General features: G+C 44.8%; 1 protein-coding gene and 1 pseudogene across 1 annotated transcript; one reads left to right on the top strand and one right to left on the bottom strand.

Annotated features, from left to right (window-relative positions):
- Positions 1-1,336: 1,336 nt before the first annotated feature.
- Positions 1,337-5,553, top strand: LOC125547218 (noroxomaritidine synthase 2 pseudogene; annotated as a pseudogene).
- Positions 5,554-7,944: 2,391 nt separating this feature from the next.
- LOC125549263 (expansin-B7) lies at positions 7,945-9,401 on the bottom strand. The gene is made up of 2 exons (XM_048712714.2): positions 8,828-9,401; positions 7,945-8,736 (listed from the first exon to the last, which is right to left on the bottom strand). Exons 1-2 carry the CDS (start codon positions 8,888-8,890, stop codon positions 8,212-8,214), a joined length of 588 nt encoding a protein of 195 aa, XP_048568671.2. The 5' UTR covers positions 8,891-9,401; the 3' UTR covers positions 7,945-8,211.
- Between the last annotated feature and the right edge of the window lie 9,322 nt (positions 9,402-18,723).

Below are 18,723 nucleotides of genomic sequence, written 5' to 3'. Positions count from 1 at the left end.
TTGTTTTGATTAAAAATATCACCATATTGTCTCCAAAATGAACATATGGCAAGCGCCGGCTGCTCGTGCACGCTATAGTTTAGCGCGTCTGCTGGAACGGCGCATGCGTAATTTTTGCAGCGGCCGCGGGAGCCAGCGCTCCGCAGCGCGCAAAAACTGGCTATTCCGGTGATATAAAAGGTATTTTAATGCGCCACGCATTGCGCGCCTATTGAAGATGCTCTAAGAAAGACTTGTCGTGTATGCAACATAGAATAAAGGCAAAGCATTTGACGCGCTCATTTGTGATGTTAGCAGGAACAATCACATCCTTACAATCACAATAGTTATCCCATGTTTCCTAGACAAGGCATTGGTTGATTAGGATCTAGTCTTTTTTCTTGCTCTTGTATATATGTAAACTTTATTATATTAATGAAAATACCCGTAGAACAGTTGTTCTATGGTTTGGGGTTCAAAAAAAGCTCATACTACCTGATCAACAACAAATAAGTCATGGTGGATGCAAGGATTTACAAAAGCTCATGCGTCGCAAGGATGGAGGTCACAGTGCTTCAGATTTTGAATGGTGGAAAAAGACTGCAAATTTCCTTTGTTGTTGATGTTTTCAAAGTTGTTCCTCCATTTACAATCATTCATTACGGCATATGCCACACAGGATGGAACAGTCTTAGCAAGAATCCCATCGGACCTACTACTAAAAATAAACTTCGCAATCTCATGTGCCACCTGATTGGCAGGCCGATTAATTTTAGAATTTTAAAATTTTGGATCATCCTGGAGATACTCAAATCCTCTTTCTTCAGATCAACAAGAGGAGACCTGGGAAGCTTATATTTGCATTGTTTTCTTATCCCTCGTAGCTAGTCCGGGTTTGAACTGTATCTCTTGATTTCTGGTTTGGAGTCTGGAGGGTTTCTAGCAGCTGTCTTGCCATCATGTCTGATTTTGCATGATCTCAGTTTGTGCAGGGGATCCTCCTGTCCCAACTATGTATATGGCTATAACTTAAGTTCTTTTCGAGTTTTTGTAGCTGTAGTTTGGGGCTTGTAAGAGACCATTTGATTACTTTATATAAAATCGGAGGGGCGACCCCTCTTTCGCTAAAAAAAAAGGTCTACAAAAGCTGGCGCCTGGCAAATCCAGGCACACTCCCAGTGAGAAATCATAGCCTGCTTAATTAGCACATAAGTGAGCGCGCAGATTGCCCTTGCTGCTTACAGTCAAACTTAAAACTAGAGAACACATCACTAAGCTCAAGAATTTCTTTCAAATTTGGCAAGATCGTGAAAATTCAGGTGCATGTTCCACCTTCTGTCGCCCCAGAATGTGATTAATGGACCCCAGATCCAGGGGCAAGGCCAGAGGCGGGATCGAGGACTCGGCGGATCTGCTCTCCTCCTACATGGACGACGACAAAGACGACGACGATGCCGGCGCGGTCGTCGACGCCTTCCTCCGCGACAAGGCCATGAACCTTATGATCGCCGGCCGGGAGATGACAGGGTCAGCGCTGACCTGGTTCTTCTACCTCCTCACCAGGAACCCGGGCGTGGTGTCCAAGATACTTGCAGAGCTCGACACCATCAAGACCACAGCACCCACCACCCTGGACGGCATGGTGACCTTCAACCCGGATGAGCTCGGCCGGCTGGTGTACCTACCCACGGCCCTGTGCAAGTCGCTCCGGCTGTACCCGCTCGTGCCGATTGAGCACAAGGGCGTGGGCGCCGCCGAGGCTGTTGGAATTAAACACGAATGTGTGTCCATGTATAACCACCTAGCAGACTAGGATTAGTATTGTAAACCGAGTAGTTCTCCTAGTCAGTCAGGGAAAAGAATAATATGAGATCAGGTCTCACGGGCTAGCTTGTGAGACCCATCCTGATGGATGACACATGGCATTTATAAATCACAAAGTATCTATCCCATCCTCACTTGAAATCAGGGGAAGAAGAGATTAGATGCTTTATGATTTGTGAATGCCACGTATCATTCATTAGGATAGGTCTCACCTGCTAGCCCGTGCAACATGATCTCATATATATTTTTTCCATCGATTAAGTACTACTCCCTCCGTTTCAAAATAGATGACCCAACTTAATACTAACTTTATAAAATTAGTACAAAATTAGGTCATTTATTTTAAAACGGAGAAAGTAGCATTCTTTAGCATATAAATATGCATGTACCCCTAGACTTGTAAGACCGTGAGTTGAATCAATACAATAAACACCAGGTACGATACGTACCTGTGGCCATCAAAGAGAGCCTCGTGTTCATGTTGTGCATTGTGTTTCCAGCCGGAGGCCGTAGCGTACGTGCGCGTGGATTCAACGGAGAATCGATCGGCAGCAGCAAGACTAGGTTGAGGCTAGCTTTGCACTGAGGTGGATCGATCAGGTCAGCTTCTTGTGGTGTGGTGCAGATCGGTGTAACAGTACTTCGTCGAGATTGCATCGGCAAAGGGTGCGGTTCAGTAGCCAGCATTGGTTCGTCATCTTTGTTCGTCGTTCGTTGTCAGTCGTATCATCGTCCTCAGAAAGTCTTCCGTATTGAGACTGAGCCAACAATTAGTATCTAGAGAAAGATTGATCTTCTAGTAAAAGAAGGTCATGTCGGACGACGAGAAGACCAAATAGCTGGCGGAGTACTTCGGTGTGGCTAAGGCAATTATTGCTCCGGTGAGATTGGAGTATCCCCGATTCGACCGTGGGAAATTCGTGGTGTGGGCAACCATGATGGAGTGGGCGCTCGAGACCAATGAGCTCTGGCAAGCTGTCGACCCCGGCGGTGATGAGTACCTAAAGGGTGGTGCCTTGTATCGAAAGGATCGCCAGGCTATCACGACCATCTGCTCGATGATGCCGGTGGACGTGCAGCAGCATCTAATCTCGAAGAAATCAGCAAAGGAAGCATGGGACACACTCAAGACATTACATCTAGGGCACTCGCGTGTGCACGAGGCGAACTTGCAAACTTTGCTGAAAAGTTATGAGAATCTGAGGATGGGAGAAGATGAGACGGTGGATGCCTTCGCAGCGAGGGTTGCCTCGATGGTAAACGGGATTCGCGGTCTCGGAGAGAAGTTGGAGGACATCTCCGTGGTTCGGCGTTTTCTACGTGCCGCTCCACCGCGCTACATGCCGATTGTGTCAGCGATCGAGCAATGTGCTGATCTCAAGACTCTCACATTGGATGATCTGGTTGGTCGCTTCAAGGCACATGACGAGCGGATGAAACTGAGTTACGGTGACGCAAACCAGGAAGAGTGCCTGATGCTAACGCGTGCTCAGTGGCAGTCAATGGTTTCCAAGGAAAACAATTTTGACAAGGCGTCTGATAGCGGCGGAAAGTACCGTCCCGCAAAGGACACCGACGAACAGTCGGACAAGCCAAAGAAGAAAAAGTTCGACAAGAGAAAGATCCATTGCTACAACTGTAATCTGCTTAGGCACTTCAAGTCGGACTGCAAAGAATCGCCCGAAGGAGAAGGCGCTCATTGTCCAAGAAGATAATGAAAGTGACATGATGTTGATGTGTTAACTTGTGGACAAGGATAATCCATTTCTTCAAACGTTGGTCAAAGAAATCATCGTGCTCTGTGAAGAAAAAGTTCGATATCAAGATTATGATTCGAAAACTCGTGTCGATGCTATGCTTCGGGCGCCTTTCCGCGACGCGTCGACGAGATAAAACGGCGTGCATAGCGTCTGAAGTCCACCAAGCACAGTATGCTGGTGCTTGAGCGGCTGCATGTGTGTGCAAAGAATACCAAGGCGATGGTGTCGCGGTTGTTGTATCCGCGTCAGAGTAGCAGAGGCGCCCTACAAACAGGAGCCCTCTGTCTCCCAGCGAGTGAAGCTAAGAGAGCTATGCCTGGTAGGCTACGTGCGCGCAGCCCGATGGCTCCAGATGATGATTTTTCTTGGATTTGAGAAAGCCTTACTAGAACATGCAATATATAAAAGAGGTGAAGAAAGGGATCGTCTACTAGTTGGCATTTTCAAGATGGATGATTTTGGTATTTTGAGTTACTACCTCGGGATGAAGGAACATCAAAAGTCGGAGGAGATCACACTATGCCAAGAGGCATATGCAAGGAAGGTACTTAAAAGCAGTGGCATGAAAAATTGCAATTCAGTTGACGCTTCAATGGAACCTCTTCTTGAGCTGAGCAAGAAGGAGATGGTAAAACTACTTGGCTACAGTGGTAGTGACAAAGAAGGAATTGTTGACGACCGTAAGAGTACCTCGGGCGTGGCATATTTCCTTGGTGGAAGCATAGTAAACTGGCTATCACGAAAGCAGAAAGTGGTGATATCGACTTCAAGTGAAGCAAAGTATCAAGGTGTATGACTAGGGAGGTTACACGGTGATCTCAAGAATAGAGATCCGGAACCAGTGGTGCTCAATGTTGACAATGAGTACAATTTTTCTACGCGACGATCCAGTGCGACGTGAAAGGAGCAAGCACATTGATACGATGTATTATTACATAAAGAACTGCGTGGAAGAAGGGAAGACGGAGGTCAACTACAGCCGCATCGATGATCAGCTGGCGGACATCCAGACCAAGACTTTGGATCGAGAGTTCTTGAAGATGCGAAGAAGGATCGGTGTCCGAACTGTAACGTAACAACGTCGTGTTTAGGGGATGATTGTTGGAACTAAACACGAAGGTGTGTCCATGTATAACCACCTAGCAGACTAGGATTAGTATTGTAAACCGAGTAGGTTTAGTAGTTCTCCTAGTCGGTTAGGTACTAGCAATTTTTAGCATATAAATATGCATGTACCCCTAGACTTGTAAGACCGTGAGTTAAATCAATACAATAAACACCAGGTACAATACGTATCTGTGGCCATCAAAGAGAGACTCGTGTTCGTGTGCGTGCATTGCGTTTCCAGCCGGAAGCTGTAGTGTACTTGCATGTGGATTCAACGGAGAATCGATCGGCAGCAGCTAAGACTAGGTTGAGGCTAGCTTTGCACCGAAGTGGATCGATCAGGTCAGCTTCTTGTGGTGCGGTGCAAATCGGCGTAACAGTACTTCATCGAGATTGCATCGGCAAGGGGTACGGTTCAGTAGCCAGCTTTGGTTCGTCATCGTCATCATCGTTCGTAGTCGGTCGTATCATCATCGTTGGAAAATACTCGGTGTCGGGACTGGGCCAACAGAGATGCTGCCGAGCGGGCATATGGTGCGGCCAGGGGACATGATCCTTGTGTCGCTATACGCGATGGGGAGGATAGAGGCCGTGTGGGGGCAAGAACTGCCGGGAGTTCCAGCTGGAGCGGTGGATCGGGGAGGACGGCAAGCCACGGCACGTGCCGTCGTACAAGTTCGCCTCCTTCAACGCCGGACCGCGGACCTGCCTGGGCAAGGACATGGCCTTCGTGCAGCTCAAGACCGTGGCGGCCGCCGTGGTGTGGAACTTCGAGGTGGACGCCGTTCCAGGGCACGTCGTCGAGCCCAAGATCTCCATCATTCTCCACGTGAAGAACGGCTTCATGGCCAGGATCAAGAGGAGGCAGGTGGTGAGCAGTTGATGCAGAGTTAAAGTTAGACTGGATGCGCGCTCTCTGTCTCCATCGTATATTAACAGGCTTATGAATCTGAGGTCAAAAAATAACAGGCTTATGAATGTTTCAAATAAAATTCTAGAACAGTATATATTACCAAAGTCTGCAAATAATTGTATCCGGTATATTCAGCAATGTAGTTTTTTAAGGAGAGATATAGTGCTCCCTCCACCGAAAATTCATTTCTGAGTCCAGGCTCTTCTACTCCCGATGAACAGTCAATTTTAAAAAATTCAAAAAAAAGAGGATTTTTTTTGTGAAAGATGCTGAAGTGTGTGATATCCATGCCAAATTTCATCGTGTTCAGACATCTGAGGAGTTTGTGGCAAAAAAGACAAAAACGGTTTAAACAGTGCTCAAACCGTAAACTTTCTTACAGACCCCAATTTGTTTTTTTTTTGCGAGCTACTGAGATGTCCAAACATGATAAAATTTGGCACGGACATTACATACTCAAGCATATTTCACCACAAAAAAGTTCAGAAGTTTTTGAATAGATAAGCCTGGGTGCCAAAACGCTGCTTCATTCCTCCGTTTTCGTTTTACTCAACATATAAATTTGTTTTAAGTCAAATTTCATAAAGTCTGACCAGTTTTATATTAAAATATATCAACATCTATAATACAAAAGATATACAAAATGAAAACTAATTCTGTGATGCAATAAATTGATCGATAGAATAAATGTTCATATTTGTTCCTCTAATGTTATCAAACTTTACGAAGTTTGACTTAAGACAAAACTTATATGTAAAGTAAAAATAAATGAAGGGAGTAGTCGACAATAGTGATATTGTTATTACCCTTAGAGAAGAAAAATAATGAAATTCAAACTAAAACAAAATCAAAATGAAGATTTTTCAAAGGAAGAATGAATTAGTAGCATTGGTATTACCTTTTAAGATTTTTTTTTGGAAAAACTAAAACAAAGGATGACAAAAATTACACCAACTTACAGAAAAATTGTCTTTTTGTAATATGAAAGTATAAACATGTCATAATAGAATTATGCAAAAAAGAAATTTCCCTAAGAAAGAATAAATTTGTGGCATTGGTATTACCCTTAAAGAAGAAAGAAAGTAAAATAAATAATAAAACTAATAATGATTAAATTTGCACATAATTTACACAAAAATGCAGTTTTTATAGTATGAAAGTATAAGGATATGATAGTGGAAGTTTCATTAAAAAAAGGAAATTTCTGAAGAAGGAAAGAATTAGTGGGATTGGTATTTACCATTAAAGAAGAAAGAAAAATAAAATAAAAACCGTAACAAAATTAAAATAATTCCTTTTCTTTGAAAGAATGAATTTGTGGCAATTGTATTAACCTTCAAGAAGAAATAAAATGATATCAAAATCAAAATAATAAAATTTTCTTAGGATGATTGAATTAATGGCAATGGTATTACCCTTTAAGAAGAAATAAAACAAAAAAATAAAAAAAAATCAAAATAATAAAGTTTTCTAAGTAAGAATGAACTACTGTCATTGGAATTACCCTTCAAGAAAAAGAAAAAAATGTAAACTTTGCACACCGTTTACACAGAAATTGCGCTTTTTTATAAGGGCAACACTACGTGTCCATTAGTGGATAACTGGGAAAATCCACCGCCGCCGAAATCACCTTCTCCGACGACAATACTGCCCTCCAGCGCCTTAGCGCTGTCGACTCCGATGCACAACGCGGAGGCCAGATCCGGCGAGCCGCCACTGCAAGCGACTTGCAAGGAAGTGTTAGGCCTTCCACCGTCCGCGCGGAACTCCGCCCTCCCCCGCTGTCGTTCATGCCACAATCTTCCTCCCATCCACCGACGACGGCCGCATCGGCATCTTCCTGCACGAGTACGCAACGCCCCAGCGTCAACCGTGCCCACGCCGATCTTTGTGTGAGAGAGAGAGAGATGGGAGCTGTGGGGAAGAAGATGTTGGAGTTGGGCGTTGTTTCAAAAATTAAGGGAGGTGGAGAGTGCGTGGAACCCACAAGGACATGTGTTGTATAGTGAAGGCATTCGGCCAGTTGAGCGTTTTTTATTTATTTTTATAATATGCAAGAATAAAAATATATAAGTACTGCTCGGTCTCACAGCTAACTGGGCATTAGCCCGTGGAGGAATTGACTAACCCCAAAATTTAGGTCAGTCAAAAATTCCTAGCCCAAAACAAGACATACCACGCATCAGACAAAAATTTCTCCAAATGAAAACAGACAAAAAAATGAGCACGATTCTTGGAGCAACAATCATTGGCCAGAAAAATTGACCGACCCAAATTTAATTTTCAGGCACCTTGCATATAACTAAAGTGATATAGTAAACTTGTGTATATAATACAGTAGATATTACAAACATTTTTATTTTTGCATGATAACATTATAAATGTAAATTTATAGTAAGACGCGATAAATGATAACTCGTACTCTCTTCGTACGAAAATATTTGTCATTTAGATACATCCTTTTTTATCCATTTTGATGACAACTATTTTCGGACGAAGGGAGTAAGTAGGTAGTACACGACGAGGACACGCACAGGACGTCACAAGCAACGTCTCAGCTATGTAGCTTGGCAGAACAAATCCTTGCATGCATGGACGTGCATGCCTTCCATGGATCATCCGACGCGATCAATCATCGAACTGGACGGCGGAGCTGTACACGGCGTCGGCCTGCCAGTCGGCGGGGATGACCTGGTCGGCGACGAGCGACCTGCCGGAGCCGTTGGTGACCCGCAGCGAGAAGGGCCCCCGCAGCGGGCGGCGCGTGTCCAGGCGCCAGATGGAGCCCCACGATTCCCTCATTGGTCTCCATGCCACCGTCGGCTCGCCGCCGTCCATGAGGTCCACCTGCGCGACGTCGCCGTCGCCGTTCCCGTACTCCACCAGGATCGCCAGGTAGTTCGGGTTCGACCCCTTCTCCACATGGAACGTCAGTGACATCCCCGTGTACTGGCACGGCACCCTCTTGAACTGCATGTCGATGATGCCGGTGTGGCGGAGCTCGTCGTTGCGGCCGTCCTTGGCCATGGCGCCGAAGGCGGTGCCGCTGAGGTCGAAATGGTAGCGGGGGACGGGGTAGTAGTTCATGTCCGTGATGATCACCGTCTCGGGGACGCCGGAGCACGCCGGGTGAGTCTTGCCCACGCACCTTATCTGCAGGCAATAATCCAAGATCAATGCATCAGTTTGGAGGCGTACTGCCACTGGCACTCTGTCAATCAACTAAACCGCAATGGCGGCTGACCTGGTAGCAGGAGCCGCATCCCTTGCCGTCTTTGAAGAGTGGCTCGTTTCCGCACGACGTCATGGCGTTGAACGGCGGCAGGTTCACATTCTTGAACCCGCACGCGCCACCGTTGTCGTCCGGCCCGGCGCCATCGGGAGCGCCGTACCATGTGGCCCTGGCGTCCAGCCACCCGCTGGTAGAACCGTTGGTGCTGCCAAAGCCGTAGCCTGGGCTGGGGGTAGCCGGAGCAGGTGGAGGTGTAATGGGGCCGGGGCTGGGGTGGCGGGGGCAGGTGCAGGTGTAGCGGGAACGGGATTTGGTGTAGGTGTGGGCTCAGGTGTAGGTCGAGGGCAGAATGTAGCAGGGAGAAACCAGGGGCAGCCGCAGCAGCCGTCGGAGGCGAGCAGGCAGAGGAGAGCGACCGCGAGGACGTATGAGGAGGCCGTTGCCATTGCTTGCTTGCTTGCTCCTTTCGCTGGTTATGGAGTGCCTGCCAGCTACTCCTGTGGTTAAATGCTTAAAAATGCCGTTGGGGGGCGTGCGAATTTATAGGTCAGGTGCAACCTACTTTCTTCTCCTCGTGTACTACTCTGGATCAAATCATCAAAAGGAACAAGGAAGGAATGAATGGAGACGACGGGTGGAGAAGCGGACGAGGAGCCGTGATTGGCAACCTTACCGCTTCACATGTGGATGGAGGGAGCTTACACCCTTGCCCGTGGTCACGAGATGCATTTGCCTATGCTTTTAAAACTCGTCTTCCATCATCAGATTCAGAGAAGTCTCCATTATGTATGTAATGTATGTTTGCCAGCAGCCAACATATATAACATCACGGAGATTGCCGACCATATACAGCCACATGATACGTCTTGTAAGTTGTAACCAGTGGAGCGCTTGCGTGTTTATCTACTGCCAAAACACCAAACTAGAATGCCAATCTTAAGCTACGTGTGCATCAGCAGACGATCAGGACATGCTAAGATAATCAGATAGTGGTTACACGCCACCCACCCGTGAGTCCGTGACACGGCATGAACCCCAATAACCCGAGTATCCATCCGGTGACATAATAACGAAGCATCCAAAGATACTAACTGTTTGAACATCAGCACAATCTGCACTTCTCTCCGGCCACGCCATAATCTGCCCCGGTCTAGTGTGCAATCACTAGAACCGTAGTTGCGAATCATGATTGGCTAAAGATCACACGGCACACAAGTTTTTCCTTTTCAGATCGTTTCTCCATAAAGAAATCCTGTTCTTACGACATCAAACAACAAGAACAATTTTGTTTGCACAATAGTGATCTTTTGCATTACATGTCAGTCCAAAACGATAGCGAATTTTTTGCTTTGCAACAATGGAACAGTCTTCATACACCACAAGAACATTTATGTGAACTTTAGAAACAAATTGCCTACGTACTAAGGGCATCTCCAACACTGACCCTCAAACCGTCCACATATGTCCGAATCACGGAAGTCATCAAACACGGGCCTATATCGGTCTGCTAGGCCACCCGGGCATGTTTTTTCCCGAAAACCGAAAACAAGTGTGGGGGCCTTTGTGGGCGTTTTTAACCGCTCCCAAGCCCGCGTCTGACCGCCATGGCCCACCAAAAAAAAATTCATCCGCCTCTCCCGCGCTTTCCATCCAACGCCCGCGCCGCTTGCCGTGCCGCATTCCGGCCTAGAGCATGCAGAGGCCGATATTGATACCGCGATTTGATCGGACGGGAGGGCGGCGCTGACGGACATGACCTCTCGGGCGTCGCCGTGTCCTAAGGAACCAACTTCGGCCGTAGTGCCGCATTGAAGCGTCCTGACCGCCCCATTATTTGGCCTGGCCGTGGCTATTTAAGCTGTACGCTGGCGACGCATAGGGACACACTCCCCCTGGGCGAGCACCGCCGCCTCCCTCCCCCGTCAACTTGCCTGAGCCCCCTCCTCCTCTTCGAGCCTAGCGGTGAAGCCGAAGCCATGGTGCTCCGTGTCAGTAGGCGGATTCGGGGGAAGCTCCTCTTACGATGGTTCTTGGTGTCGCCGCACACACTCTCTAGGCCCTTCGGCATCCACTGCGGCCGGCTCCTCCGCCAAGGACGAGATCGTCATCTCCTTCGGTGACGAGGAGGACCAGTAGCCACCCCGACTCCTTTCTGAGGCCGCTCTAACAGACAAAGTTTCGTCCGTCAGATTGAGATAATGATGGAGCGTTCGCTCCGTCACATGGGGGCCCGTCGCCACCATCACCGATGCGTGCGCGTTAAGGAGGAATCATTGTCCCCTCCGCATCATCACGTGAAGCGCGAGTTGGAGTCCCCACTCCGGCCGGTCAAGGACGAGCCGGCCTCGCCCCAGCACTACCGTGGCGTCCTGGACACCGCATCAAGGACGAGCCGTTGTCGCCCCCGCCCCACTAATGTATGCTACGCAACATTTCTTCTTGTAGACTCGTGTTAGGCCTCCAAGCGCAGAGTTTTGTAGGACAGTAGCAAATTTTTCTCAAGTGGACGACCTAAGTTTTATTAATCCATAGGAGGCATAGGATGAAGATAGTCTCTCTCAAACAGCCCTGCAACCAAATTCAAGAAATATCTTATGTCCCCAACACACCCAATACAATTGTAAATTGTATAGGTGCACTAGTTCGGCGAAGAGATGGTGATACAAGTGTAGTATGGATGGTAGAAATATATTTTTATAATCTTCCCCTCTATTCCTTCTTCTTCTCCTTATTTTTTTTCTTCTTCTATTTTTTCTTCTTTTCCTCTATTCCTTCTTCTTCTCCTTTTTTTTCTTCTTCTATTTTTTTCTTCTCCTCCATTCCTTCTTCTTCTCCTCTTTTTTTCTTCTTCTATTTTTCTTCTTCTCCTCTATTCCTTCTTCTTCTCCTCTTTTTTTCTTCTCCTTCCTCTTCATTTTTTTCTCCTCTTCTTCCTCTCATCTTCTTCTCCTTCTTTCTCTTCTTATTTTTCCTTTTTCCTCTCCTTCCTTTTCTTCTTCTTCCTCCTTCCTTCTTCCTCTTTTATTCTTTTTCCTCATTTTCCTTTTTCCTCTCCACTAACCTAAAATGCACTAACAGTACAACTAACCTAAAATGCACTAAATCAACTAACCTAAAATCGATATCTACGAACAACCTAAATAAAAAAATTAATACATATATGAACAAAAAAATGATATGAACATTATATCCATACATACATAGCCACATCCATCCATACATATATCCGCATACATATATCCACATACATATATACATTATATATATGAACAAAAAATCATCACATAAAAAATCGCATAAAAATCATCACAGAGAGCCAGGCGGCGGCGGCTCACAACGGAGGCGGCCAGCGAGGGCGATGGCGGGGGCAGTGATGGCACGGCGACAGCGACGGTGGGGGCTGGTTGGGGTAGGGGCGCGGCCGGCCGGCGCGCTCGGGGGCGGGGCAGGGGCGCGCGGGCTTGGGGACAACGTCGGCGACGGCGACGCACAGGAGACGGCAGGGGCGGCGGACGGCGTCGATGTTGTCAGCGTCGTCGGGAGCAACTGCGAGGTGAGAATGAAAATTTTGACAAGTGTTTGCTTATATACACAGAGCATTGGTCCCGGTTCGTTGCACCAACCGGGACGAATGCCCCCCTTTGGTCCCGGTTCGTGCCACCAACCAGGACCAAAGGTCTCTTTTCAGCAGCCCAAAGGGCGGGAAGCAGAAACCTTTTGTCCTGGTTGGTGGCACGGACCGGGACCAAAGATGGGTATTCGTACTGTTTTGTGCCACCAACCGGGACGAAAGGGTGGTACAGCGGTGGTGTGGTGGGAGTTTAGTCCCGCCTCGCTAGCTGAGAGAGCTCAACACCTGTTTATAAGCTGCGTTGCGGCAGAGGTGCTGAGCTCCTCTCTAATTGCAGGCAGTACTTGCCTACCCGTGTCACTGCCATGTAGGGCCTATCAGGCCTGCATCTTGGCCCATGTACATATGGGTTTCTAGTCGTATGCAGGCCATATGGCCTAGTAGGCGGTATTTTTTAATTTTTTTCCAGTATTTTTGTTTTTTTGCATTATTTATTTTCTTTTGTTTTTTACTTTATTTTTTAAAAAAAATTAGGTCAGAAAAATTATAAACTTTCTGTCAGTGCCATTAGTTTTCAAATTTGAATAGTTTAAATTTGAATTCTTTGAAATTTGTGTGAATCGCTAGTTTGTGAATAAATTCACTAAAAAAATATTTTTGAGTGATTCTTTTTCCTGCTATTTAATACTACTGTGTTTTATCATTATATTCAAAAACAGATTTTGTTATTTTAGTTTCTATCAAAAAAATCTTTATGAAAATTCTTTTTGCTATTAAAGTTTCTAACAAAAAAATTATTTATGATAATTCTTTTTGCTATTACTATTTTGAACAAAAAATACTTTGATGATTTAAGTTGATATAAAAGCTTTTTAGTTGATTCTTTTTGCTATTGAAGAGTATTATAGTTTTGTTTTAGTTGATCATAACAGAATATTTTAATTCATTCTTTTTGCAGTTGAAGAGTATTATAGTTTTGTTTTAGTTGATCATAACAGAATATTTTAATTGATTATTTTTAGTTCATTCTTTTTGCTATTAGAGTTTCATAAAAGCTAGTTCATTCTTTTTGCTTTAGTTCATTCTTTGAGCTAAATGATCATGAAATTGAAAAGCACTTCAATTGAACTGTGAAAAGGTTGAAAGTTGGCATGGTATCATCATTTTCACCCACATAGCATGTGCTAAAAAGTTGAGAGGGTGACGGCAAAAGCTGGATGCACTTCATGTACAAAAATGGACAATCTCTTTCGAAGTATCAGGGGTTCGGAGGAAAACTCATCTGTTACAAAAGGTATTTCAGTTTTTTGAACTTATTTGAAATCTAGACTTTTTGTTTGTTCAAAATGCACCATTCAAAGTCACATCATCGATTTTTAATCCTTTCTGACTTCATTTGTTATTTTTCATGCATTTATTGATTTTTTTGAGCTATATGACCCTGAAATTGAAAAGCACTACAAATAAACTCTGAAAAGGTTGAAAGTTAGCATGGTATCATCATTTCACCTACATAGCATGTGCTAAAGAGTTGAGAGGGTTACGAAAAAAACTGGATGCACTTTGTGTACAAAATGGACAATCTCTTTCGAAGTATCGTGGTTTCAGACGAAAACTCATCTGTTACAAAGGGATTTCATTTTTTGAACTTATTTGAACTCCAGACTTTTTGTGTGTTCAAATTGTACCATTCATACCACACCATCAATTTTCAACCCTTTCTGACTTCATCTGGTATTTTTCATGCATTTACTTATTTTTGTAAGCTAAATGACCCTGAAATTGAAAAGCACTACAAATGAACTCAGAAAAGGTTGAAAGTTGGCATGGTATCATCATTTCACCTACATAGCATGTGCTAAAAAGTTGATAGGGTTATGGCAAAAAATGGATGCACTTCGCGTACAAAACGGACAATCTCTTTCGAAGTATCAGGGTTTCATATGAAAACTCATCTGTTACAAAAGGCATTTCATTTCTTCACATGTACGTGCAGTGATATTCTAGATCAAAGGCATCATCATAATAGTTGTGGAGAGGAAGTCTTCACTTTTTCTTCGCTTGTGTCCTTTGCTTATTGCGTCGTAACCATGGATAATCTTCATCGTTTAACGGGGTGCTTGGGTCAGCCTTGACTTTTAAGGGAGGAATTTAATGAAACTTTTCATAATCTTCAGACATGTCTGTCTTGCCCTCCAATCCCACGATGTCTCCTTTTCCTGAAAAAACTATGTGGCGCTTTGGCTCATCGTATGATGTATTCGCTTCCTTATCTTTTCTTTTTCTCGGTTTGGTAGACATGTCCTTAACATAGAAAACGTGCGCCACATCATTGGCTAGGATGAATGGTTCGTCTGTGTACCCAAGATTGTTCAAATCCACTATTGTCATTCCGTACTGTGGGTCTACCTGTACCCCGCCTCCTGACAGATTGACCCATTTGCACTAAAACAAAGGGACCTTAAAATCATGTCCGTAGTCAAGTTCTCATATGTCCACTATGTAACCATAATATGTGTCCTTTTCCCTCTTGGTTGCTGCATCAAAGCGGACACCGCTGTTTTGGTTGGTGCTCTTTTGATCTTGGGCGATCATGTAAAATGTATTCTCATTTATCTCGTACCCTTTGTAAGTCAATACAGTCGAAGATGGTCCCCTGGCCAACGAGTACAGCTCATCAGAAATAGTGTTGTCACCCCTGAGACGTGTTTGCAACCAACTGCCGAAAGTCCTGATGTGTTCACATGTAATCCAGTCATCACACTGCTCCGAGTGTTTGGAGCGTAGAATGTTCTTGTGTTCATAGACATACGCGGTCACCAAGGTAGAGTTCTGTAGAACTGTGTAGTGTGCTCGAGACCAAGAATGCCTGTCCCTACATATTATTGAGTCCCCTCCTAGCGTGCCTTTTCCAGTCAGTCTCCCCTCATACCGCGATTGAGGGAGACCAATACAAAACGCAATGACATCCTCTGTTTGATGGCCCATGGAGATGCTTCCTTCTAGCCTAGCGCGGTTACGGACATATTTCTTTAGGACTCCCATTAACTTCTCAAAGGGGAATGATACGTCTCCGACGTATCTATAATTTTTTATTGTTCCATGCTATTATATTATCTGTTTAGGATGTTTAATGGGCTTTAATATGCACTTCTATATTATTTTTGGAACTAACCTATTAACCGAAGGCCCATTGCAAATTGTTGTTTTTTTGCCTATTTCAGTGTTTCGCAGAAAAGGAATATCAAACGAAACGAAACCTTCGCGAGGATATTTCTTGGAACAAATGTCATCCTGGAGACTTGGAGTAGAAGTCAGGGACGCAACGAGGCGGCCACGAGGTAGGAGGGCGCGCCCAGGAGGGTAGGCGCCACAACCCTCATGGGCCCCTCGTAGCTCCACCGACCTACTTCTTTCGCCTATATATATACTCTTATACCCTGAAAACATCCAGGGGAGCCACGAAACCACTTTTCCACCGCCGCAACCTTCTGTACCCGTGAGATCCCATCTTGGGGCCTTTTCCGGCGATCTGCCGGAGGGGGATTCGATCACGGAGGGCTTCTACATCAACACCATAGCCTCTCTTAGGATGTGTGAGTAGTTTACCATAGACAATCAGGTCCATAGTTATTAGCTAGATGGCTTCTTCTCTCTCTTTGGTTCTCAATACAAAGTTCTCCTCGATGTTCTTGGAGATCTATTCGATTTAATACTTTTTGCGGTGTGTTTGTCAAGATCCGATGAATTGTGGGTTTATGATCAAGATTATCTATGAACAATATTTGGTTCTTCTCTGAATTCTTATATGCATAATTTGATATCTTTGCAAGTCTCTTCGAATTATCGGTTTAGTTTGGCCTACTAGATTGATCTTTCTTGCAATGGAAGAAGTGCTTAGCTTTGGGTTCAATCTTGCGGTGTCCTTTCCCAGTGATAGCAGGGGCAGCAAGGCACATATTGTATTATTGCCATCGGGGATAAAAAGATCGGGATTATATCATATTGCTTGAGTTTATCCCTCTACATCATGTCATCTTGCCTAATGCGTTACTTTGTTCTTATGAACTTAATACTCTAGATGCATGCTGGATAGCGTCGATGTGTGGAGTAATAGTAGTAGATGCAGAATCGTTTCGTTCTACTTGACACGGACATGATGTATATGCTCATGATCATGCCTAGATATTCTCATAACTATGCGCTTTTCTATCAATTGCTCGTCAGTAATTTCTTCACCCACCATAATATATGCTATCATGAGAGAAGCCACTAGTGAAACCTATAGCCCCCGGGTCTATTTTACATCATATTAGTTTCCCGTCAACTTGCCGCCGTTTATTTCGCAATCTTTACTTTCCAATCTATACAACAAAAATACCAAAAATATTTATCTTATTATCTCCATCAGATATCACTTTTGCAAGTGACCATGAAGGGATTGACAACCCCTTTATTACGTTGGTTGCAGGGTTCTTAATTGTTTGTGCAGGTACTAGGCGATTTGCGTGTAGTCTCCTACTGGATTAATACCTTGGTTCTCAAAAACTGAGGGAAATACTTATGCTACTTTGCTACATCATCCTTTCCTCCTCAAGGGAAAACCAACGCATGCTCAAGAGGTATCAAGAAGGATTTCTGGCGCCATTGCCGGGGAGATCTACGCTCAAGTCAAGACATACCAAGTACCCATCACAAACTCTTATCCCTCGCATTACATTATTTGCCATTTGCCTCTCGTTTTCCTCTCCCCCACTTCACATTTGCCGTTTTATTCGCCCTTTTTCAGTCGTCTCTTTTCGCCTTTCTCTTGTGTGTTCATTCTTAGTGCGGTTTGTTCCCATCATGTCTGAAACTGGGGAGGTTATCATCGAAAAGGGTAGTAGTAACGATGGGGGAAACGTTGATGCTTTTGATTATCCTCATGAAGAACCTACTATTTTACACACTAAAAAGTTTCGGATTGGTAGTGGTAATATTATTGGAAAGGGAGTTATTCAAGATTTCTTTACTTGCGTCGGTGCTTTCCCCACTATGTGCGGGTCTATTCTCCATAAAACTAGTAGTCTTGCGGATGCTATATCTTTGCTCGTGGTTGAACTCGAAAGACAATTTATCCACATGCATCCTTGCATATGATAACCCACAAGTATAGGGGATCAATTGTAGCCTCTTTCGATAAGTAAGAGTGTCGAACCCAACGAGGAGCTAAAGGTAGAACAAATATTCCCTCAAGTTTTATCGACCACCGATACAACTCTACGCACGCTTGATGTTCTCTTTACCTAGAACAAGTATAAAACTAGAAATACTTTGTAGGTGTAACGGTATAGGTTTGCAAGAATATAAAGAGCACGTAAATAAAAACTAGGGGATGTTTTAGGTAAAGAAGCAATAAAGTTAGTATAGCGAGTGTGGAAAGTGGTGGAAGGAGTTGCGAAATTGTCCCTAAGCAATTGACTACGTTACTAGACCAATAGCAAGTTTTATGTGGGAGAGGCCACTGCTATCATGTCATCCCTAACTTGGAATTTTATGCACTTATGATTGGAACTATTAGCAAGCATCCGCAACTACTAACGTTCACTAAGGTAAAACCCAACCATAGCATTAAGATATATTGGTCCCTCTTAAATCCCGTATGCATCAATTTCTATGCTAGGTTGAAGCTTCTGTCACTCTTGCCCTCGAATACATAGTCCTATCAACATACGACTAACCCTATGGTGTGATACACGCCCGCGCTCATATGATGGGCACCAAAGGACAACAATATAACCACAAGCAAATTAAACCAATCATAGAAATTCACCAATTACCGATAGGACAGCGAAAATATACTCAGACATCATAGGATGGCAACACATCATTGGATAATAATATGAAGCATAAAGCACCATGTTCAAGTAGAGGGTACAGCGGGTTGCGGGTGAGTGGACCGCTGTAGATAGATGGGGGGAAGGTGATGAAGATGTTGGTGAAGATGACGGAGGTGTTGGTGTAGATTGCGGTGACGATGATGGCCCCGGCGGCGTTCCGGCGCCAATGGGAGAGAGGGGGAGATAGCTGTTGGGTTTCGTAGTAATTTCAAAATTTTCCTACGCACACGCAAGATCATGTGATGCATAGCAACGAGAGGGGAGAGTGCTGTCTACGTACCCACGCAGCCGACTGCGGAAGCGTTGACACAACGTAGAGAAAGTAGTCATACGTCTTCACGATCCAACCGATCAAGCACCAAAACTACGGCACCTCCGAGTTCGAGCACACATTCAGCTCGATGACGATCCCCGGACTCCGATCCAGCAAAGTGTCGGGGAAGAGTTCCGTCAGCACG

This window comes from Triticum urartu, chromosome 3A (genome assembly GCF_056163025.1).
Source record: "Triticum urartu cultivar PI428250 chromosome 3A, HENAU_Tu73, whole genome shotgun sequence".
Taxonomy (NCBI): Eukaryota; Viridiplantae; Streptophyta; class Magnoliopsida; order Poales; family Poaceae; genus Triticum; species Triticum urartu.
This window is presented reverse-complemented; position numbering and strand designations above follow the sequence as displayed.

Bases quoted from the DNA above. Each gene is read 5' to 3' on its own strand.
- LOC125549263 (XM_048712714.2), bottom strand. From the start codon at position 8,890: ATGACGTCGTGCGGAAACGAGCCACTCTTCAAAGACGGCAAGGGATGC. The intron at 8,737-8,827 runs GTCAGCCGCCAT...TATTGCCTGCAG, and splicing joins GATGCGGCTCCTGCTACCAG to ATAAGGTGCGTGGGCAAGAC.